Source organism: Chaetura pelagica, unplaced genomic scaffold (genome assembly GCF_000747805.2).
Source record: "Chaetura pelagica isolate M959 unplaced genomic scaffold, ChaPel_1.0 scaffold314, whole genome shotgun sequence".
Classification (NCBI taxonomy): Eukaryota; Metazoa; Chordata; class Aves; order Apodiformes; family Apodidae; genus Chaetura; species Chaetura pelagica.
Window position 1 is genome coordinate 3,077,634 of NW_009953218.1, and position 8,209 is coordinate 3,085,842.

At 39.9% G+C, this 8,209-nt stretch overlaps 1 protein-coding gene across 1 annotated transcript; it reads left to right on the top strand.

Moving 5' to 3' along the window:
• Positions 1 to 1,883: 1,883 nt before the first annotated feature.
• Positions 1,884 to 7,753, top strand: LOC104388830 (chromosome unknown open reading frame, human C12orf66; the record flags this gene model as incomplete). The annotated part of the gene is made up of 2 exons (XM_009997748.1): positions 1,884 to 2,176; positions 6,663 to 7,753. Coding segments are annotated over 2 exons (1,110 nt in total), but the record flags the coding sequence as incomplete, so codon positions are not given.
• Positions 7,754 to 8,209: the final 456 nt, after the last annotated feature.

Consider the following 8,209-nt stretch of genomic DNA (forward strand, 5'->3'; position numbering starts at 1 on the left):
CCGGGTGTCGGCAGCGCGGGGGGCAGCGGGCCTTGTCAGCCCTGTGAGGTAGCACAGCGATAGGTACCCGGGGGCCCTGGGCGCGGGGAGGTGCGTGTCCGGGCGTCTGAAACGCGGGTGCTGGGGCAGCGCGTGTCCACGGGCCCAGTCAGAAACCGGCTGTGCTATTTGGGCGGTCCCTAAAGGATCCCTGAGAGTGCGGGTGGCACCGTGGCTGTGCAGAGAGGCACATCTCTCTCTCGGCTGATGGGCTGACTACTGCCCTTCCCAAGTTTTAGCCGGAGGTGTTTCTCTGCCGGAATACTCTGGTTGGGATCCTGGCGAAGGTGATCTTAGGTAACCGAAGAGTTAAGGCTTTTTCACGTCGCAGTTCCAGGGCCTAATATTAGACATATGTGTAAATACTCGGGGCTGGCAATAGCCTGCTAAAAATCGTTATTCATGGAGAAGCTGCAGGATCTCTGAAAGTTTTGGCTGCAGTCTTGGCTACTAAGTGAATAGGAAAATCCCAGACTGTCACAGGATGAGCTGTCATCCTGTTGCCTTGTGGGCAAAGCTGCTTATTTTCTTTTTGAACTGCAGACTGGCATGGAAAAAGGATCAGAGGATATGAGTCTGACGTGTGATGCACTGCAGCATCAAGAAAATTGTGCTTTGCTGTTTAAGTGGTGACTCGGAACTGTTTTATAAGAAGATCATTACAGACAAAACCTGTCTGTAAGGCTGACTTGGTGGTTGCAGGAAGGACAAAATTGGTAACAGAAGGCTCACAGTTTTCTTTGTTTATATGCTTCATGAACAATAGCAGTAGATGATTCTTCATGCTACCCATGCCCTGGGGGCAACTCTTGGTTTAGGAAGGTAGCTGTTTTTCCATGATAACCAAGTCTCTGCTTTTCTGCCTCAGATTGCTAAGGTCATATTTGAACCTTGGATGTGAAAAGGGCTATCCACCATGATAAAGTTTATAAGTAGTTTTAAAGTGGAACCTAAATTCAGAAGATCTTTAAAAGTTCTGCAGGTTCAGCTCTTGTGATCCTTTTTCCACTCCAGCTCAAGTGCCACAGTGGCACATAAGGCCATCTGTAAACAGAAGTTGTGAATTAAAGGTAGTATCTTGGTACAGTCTTTTGGTAGTGTCCAAGTTAAATATCTTTGACACTATGTTTTGTTTTCTGTGATTCTTCATAGCGTAGAGAGAGAAGTACTAGCTTTTTTGCCCCTACCCTCTCTGGTTTAGTTACGGACTAACCTGCACTGTTGTCTTGCTGAGATAAACAGTCAATGTTTTCCTTTTGAATTCTGTTTTATGTAAGATTGTGTAGGGACTTGGAAGATTTTATTTGTACACCCAGATGTCACGTGGTTCCCATTTAATGGTTGCTTGGCAAGTGGGAGTGCTTGGTGTTTGAAGAGGAGTTGTTAGGGGAATTACCTTAAAAAGATCTGGAGTTATTAACAGGAATAGAGACTATTAAAACTGCATGATGACTTTAGACTTCTGACCTCCACAGACACCAGTATGTCCAGGTCACCTATTATGGTAGCAAAGTTAACTGATCTCTTTTTTGAAAGGTCACACTATAGCTAAAGCAGATGTGAGGGAGCTGAGGTTTTGCAGTGGTCATTGGCTGCTGAAATATGAATTAGCACAAGTGTAACTTGCATGAAACTATGTAAAGTGCTTCTAAGTTTATCCTATGTCTAATTCAGTTGCATGCAAAATAACACATGGAAATTTGTTTCTTGATTTAAAAAATACTGTGATCAAACAACACTTGGGAACACCTAGGGAGAAACGAGTGTGGTTGTATACACTTTTCCAGTATTGCTGTCTATCTTTGCTGTCCTTGGATTTTGGTAATACCTCCATATTTATCTGAACAGGTGGTCAGTCATTCTTCAGCCGAAAGGACTCCATCCGAACCATCTACACATCTCTGCATAATGAGCTGAAGAAGGTGGTGGCGACGGGTCGCAATGCACTAGGAGGAACAGCTCCTCACTTGGAAGAGCTGCTTTCTCACCTGTCTGAACAGCTCTGTTTTTTTGTTCAGGCTCGGATGGAAATTGCTGACTTCTATGAAAAAATGTACACGCTCAGCACCCAAAAGTTCATTAACTCTGAGGAACTGGTAAACATTTTGGAATCCATCTTAAAGAAATACAGCTCAAGGTCAGTGCTCATTTGCTGGCAGTAAGTACTCAGACATATGATCTGTAATAAATGATGTTGAGGTTCAAAGCAAGCCTTTGAACTTTGACAGCAAAGACTTTGCTGTACTTCAACTGCTGAGCAGCACAGCCCCTTGAGTGATTTCATACACGAGGATTAGTGCTGTTCAGCAGCAGCAGATGTGTGAAGACTCGAAACATTACTCCTCTGAAGAAGAAAAACAAAAGGGAGAGTGTTTCTGCTTATCATGCTCTAGGAGCTGTCTTCCCCATTCCTTTATTGCTACTCAACATGTTCATATTCAGTAGAGAGGAAAAGTAATTTTCCTTATAAAAGGTGATCTTCGGCTTTTTCTTTGGGAGTGGAGAGAAAACGTGATTTAATTCCATATGGACTTCAGTAAAATCATTATATAAGTAAAATAGATATTTGTGTGACAATTTTAGGCAGTAATATATGTCTACTTAATGCTACACCACACCTGTCTGGCCTATCTAGTGAGGTTTTATGGTGCCCTGTTTTCACTTCTCTTGTGAGGGTTTGGAGGCAGTAGAAGGAGCATTTCTGAGACTTTGGTCCCTGATATCTTGCTGAAGTTCAGATCTAATAATTTTGGTGATGTGAACAGTTGCTAAAATTAGCAGTCAGTAAGAGAGATGAGCTCATGGCTGATGGGAAGCAGTGAAGAAGGAGCCAGACTTTTCTCTATGGTGTGCAGCAGAGTCATAACAGGTAATGGGAACAAATCGAAAATACAGTAAATGCCATTTAAACCTTAGAAAAAAATAAAAATCACTGTGAGGGTGATGAAGCATTGTCACAGGTTGACTAGAGAGGTTGTAGAGTCTTCATTCTTGGAGATACTCAAAACCTGACTGAACATGGCCCTGAGCAACCTGCTGTACTTGACCCTGCTTGTGCAGTGGGATTGGACTAAATGATCTCTAGAGGTGCCTTCCAACTTCAACCATTCTGTGAAAAGAATCCAGGATGTTTCTAAATTACTCTGGGATGGGTATTTCCTGCCTAACACATTGGAGCCTTGAAAGTGATGATGTTTTAAAAAAGAGATAATTTTTGAATGCGTGTCAACAGACTAAAATTCTGTATCTTTTAAAACAAAGCAAGGTGGCTATTGTAGGAAGTTTGCTTTCAAATGTAGCTGATTTAAAAAAAAAATCTTTGTTAATGAAATGGTGTCTAAGAAGACGTTTGAGGAGAGTACTCTGAGCTCTTATGTTTTCAGTTACAATTAATAAACATTAAAGAGTAAAGGAGGTAAGTTTTTTTTAAAAGGTTCATTTACATTGTACACTATCCATCACCATCTCCTTTGAGCATGTGCTGAGTCAACAGAACTTAAAAATCTGAAAACCAAACCTGATACTTTGAAGAACTGACTAGTGACCTGTTACATATTAAATGTTTTATTATGCTACTTAAATAAAATTCAGTAACATGTTTGTACTTCTAAGGCATTATTATAACCTCCTTAAAGAATAAGCAGTGTCTTTAAGACGGAGGTGTTCTAAGATCTGTTAGAGCTAATTCAGTAACTACTGCATTGTCCTCCCCAGTGATGCAAAGAATACTTCTGCAAAAAGTGCAGTTAAGGGTATCTTCCTGCAGTCCTTCCTTAATTTTTTTTCATGTCTCAGATAAGTTTCTGGGAGTTGTTAGGTTGACGTGCTGGCTGGAAGCATTTCTGTATTACAGTCTGTCCACTCTCTCAGGTGAAAGGTCAAATAAACTTGTCCTTACCCAGTCTCTTCCCTCTGTCAATACATTCCTCACTGGTCATTGAGGTTGTGTGCCATTATTTCAGCCAGCCATGCCAAGGCCAGGCAGAGCATGTTTGGTAGAGAGGTTCTGGCCTTGGTTTCTTTTCTTTATGTCTAAAACCAGCTCTTCATTTAATGTAGGGCAAATAACTGGTGGCTGGTAAAGGAATGACAGAATTAATTTACTGTCAGCAATCAAGTCATATTGGTTGTATCTGAAAAATAATTAATTCTTGAACATTTTAAAGCAGTTGAGCTTCTTATCAATGTGCACGCCCAAATCCTTTTCCTCAGGGCTGTTCTCAGTCCATTCTCCACCCAGCCTGTATTTGTTCTTGGGATTGCCCCAGCTCAGGTTCGGGACCTTGCACTTGGCCTTATTGAACTCGAGGAGGTTCGCATGGGCCCACCTCTCAAGCCTGTCAAGATCCTTCTGGATGGCATCCCTTCCCTCCAGCATGTCAGCCACACCACACAGCTTGGTGTTGTCAGCAAACCTGCTGAGGGTTCACTCAGTTCCACTGTCCATGTCTGTGTCAAATCTGTTAAACAGCACTGGTCCTAGTACTGGCCCTTGAGGAATGCCACTCCTCACTGGTCTCCATTTGGACATGGCAATAGCTCTGAGCCATGGAGCAAAGTAGAAGTAGGGAGCCATACATCATCACATTAATCCAGGAGACTTAGTAGTGCTGCATTAGTATGAATTTTTAAATTGCTTTTAAGACTGAGCAGTAACCTTCCTGGTCTTGACTGCAAGTGTGTTGAGACCACTGTGCTAAGGGTGCATTTGATGGGGCTATAAGGAACAAGTAATGTTGTATAATCCTTTTTCACCCCCTTCTAATACATGTCCACAAAATTGTATTTCTGCTGAATACTAAAACCATTGGAAATATATAATGTTGCCCCTTAGCAGAATATTATTTTTAATTAACTCTTGTTTGTTGAAAGAAAGTAAATACATTCTGGACTTCACAGCCCAGCTAAGTAGCCAGCAATCATTGTGCATCTGCTGGAGCAGGTAGATATGATGGCTGCTGATGTGCACTGTGTACAGAAGGTGGCTGGTCACCTAACCTGGCCTGTATGTAGAATGTGGTGAATGAACTGATTTGTAATAATCATGCTTTCATTTTCTTCAAATAAATTTGCACTTGCATCTTAATAGCCAGTCCTTTCAAGACATATATTGTGGCTGTCAAAAAGAGAAATGTTTTAAAATAGTGATAAAATTGTGAGACAATTTTCACAAGCCTAAGAATTAATCTTTTGGCAAGAACTCAATGGAAAGTCAAATTAAAAATAGTGAAGGGAGAGCAGATGAAAAGCCTAAAATTCTCATTCTCTCTTCTGGCCCACAAAATTAAGTGTTTTGGTTTTGAACCAACTATTTTAAAAATTGGATTTCATATATTGTATCCTAGAAGCTTAGAGTCTGAAGATTAGCTGTTAAAGGTTGGAAGAACTCAGTATAAACTTCCTTGTTTTAAGCAATAACAAGACCCAGGATATTTTTCTGAAATGAGGGGATACATCTGTTTTTACTTAAATGGAAACCTCATCGAGTCTTGTCTTTGAACTGTTGGTTGTTTTTTGTTGGAGACCTCTTTAAGAGGTCCTAAATGCCTGTTAGGGAACAATGCATTTACTGTAAAGGCCACAATTCTTCAGCAGAGACAGTAACGCATTTAGCTTCTGTAACCAGAACAATTTTGCACAGTTTGAATTTAGGGTGTGTTTATCAATGATGATATAAATTTACAAGTAATTTGAATATCAATGGTGGGGAGTTAGGCTGGATCTGTCTTAATTTTCCTGATGCCTAGAAAAAGATAAATTGAGAAGAGAAAGGTATTGAATTGTTCTATAACATTCCATTTCGTCAAGATTTGTTCTCATAGTAGGATCACCTTGTAAATAAGATGCGCAGTGGCACTTCTACCTTGATAAGGTTGATAAGGTGTTGTTTTCTGTTGTGTTTTTTGTTTTTTAAACATCTGTTAAATTGAGAACTGATCTTGACCTGAATTTTTAGTGAGAGAAGTTGCTTGTTAACAGTGTCTTCGTTGTGATGTCTTGAAGTCCTGCCAAATGTTCTCCCCCTTCGTTGCTTCTAGTACACCAAAGTTTGAAGTTTGAGACCTGGTTTATTTGTAAATACAGTTAATTATGGTTTTATTGACTAATTTTCCGTCACAATTTAACTGTGAATTTAAAAAGAAAAAGGCAGGCTTCACTTGTCTTCCTTATAGCTTCTCACACAAACAGCAAATTTGTAACATAATTCCTTTGATTTCACTTAATGTCTTACTGCTATTCCAGAGCTACCAACACATATTTTAGTACCAGAAGGGATTTTAAATTGGAACAAAACCATCTGAATTTAAGAAGAAATGGTGTTACAGTAGTTAATGAATCAAGATAAAAAGTGATTGTGTTTCAACTGATAAAATATAATTCCCTTGCTTTGATAGAGAAATGTCTGACAGGTGTTTTTGTCAAATGCGAAGTGCTGTATATTCATTAAAATATTTACCCTAATTATGTTAAAAGAACTGTTTTTTAAAAATTAGCAAGGTTATTTTTTATTTACTCATTGCTTTGATGTTTGCTCTTCTGTCTGTGAACTGACAAGCACTACCTGATTATTTCGGTGTTGTTTACAGCAGTTCTCATGTCTTGACTAACATTATGTTTTCTAGATTTCATCATCCAATCCTCAGTCCTCTTGAAAGCAGTTTCCAGCTGGAAGTGGATGTGCTTGCACATCTCTTAAAGGCTCAGGCTCAGATCTCAGAGTGGAAGTTCCTTCCATCCTTGGTCAACTTGCACAGTGCTCACACAAAACTCCAGACTTGGGGCCAAATTTTTGAGAAACAGCGAGAGACCAAGAAGCATCTGTTTGGAGGGCAGTCTCAGAAGGCTGTACAACCTCCACACCTCTTCCTCTGGCTGATGAAGCTCAAAAACATTCTCCTTGCCAAGTTTAGCTTTTACTTTCATGAAGCCCTTAGTCGACAAACAACAGCATCTGAAATGAAAACTTTGACTGCTAAAACAAATCCTGATTACTTTGGGAAGATTTCCAGCTTCATCCGGAAGTACGATGCCATCAATGTTTCCTTAATTTTTGACAATCGTGGATCAGAGAGTTTTCAGGGACATGGTTATCATCACCCTCATTCTTACAGGGAAGCCCCCAAAGGAGTGGATCAGTACCCTGCAGTGGTGTCTCTGCCCAGTGACAGGCCTGTTATGCACTGGCCCAATGTAATCATGATTATGACTGATAGAACCTCTGACCTCAACAGTTTGGAGAAAGTTGTTCACTTCTACGATGACAAAGTCCAAAGCACATACTTTCTAACTCGCCCCGAACCTCATTTCACCATTGTAGTTATTTTTGAGTCCAAGAAGTCAGAAAGGGACTATCATTTTATTTCTTTTCTTAATGAAATTTCACATTCCCTTAAGAACTCCAAAGCTTTTGCGAGCTTGAAGCCTGGATCCAAAGGGTAAAATAGAAACTACCTGCAAATTGTCAAGGCAGTATGCCAGCCTTAGGGAAACTAGTTTTCAAGGATTACATAAATTCGTGATTCTCAGAGCCTAATTGAAAAGGAACCATTATTTTTAATGCTTTAAGTTCCTTTTTTTAAGCTAACAGACACTTGAAGATAAGTATTTTTGGGCAGTACCTAGTGGGACAACTTAATTGTGGGGTGCTAAGTGGCCACAGTAGGATTTTTTTGTGTGTTTTTCAATTTTCAGTATGATTTATTTTTTCAATCCATAACTTTGTTGTCTATATCAGAAAGGAGTGTATGCACTTTATCTTAGTCTGATCATTGACTGTCTTCTACAGAGTTTATTGAAAATGTGTTGGGGATGGAAGATACCATCTTTTCATAAAGCTGCATTGCCTGACAGGAATGATTTATGGGAACTAAACACTGATACAAGGGAATATTAAAAAAAAAAGCAAACCTGCAAGGACACATTTTAAATAAAAATGCGAGAATCACAAAAGACACTATTTTTAATTATAACTTAGTTTTCAAATGGTTTAGAATTATAATAGAGGTCTCTGACACTCTGTTAAGCACCAGTCTCTCTTCTGAACACTGTGTGTCATAAAGCTTTGCCATTGCTCCGTAACACAGGCTGCAGCCTGAGCTGGAAGGACAGTGTTTGCTGGAGTGTTGTGACATTGTGTGCTGAGTACCAGTCTTGGCTCAAATTAGCTGAA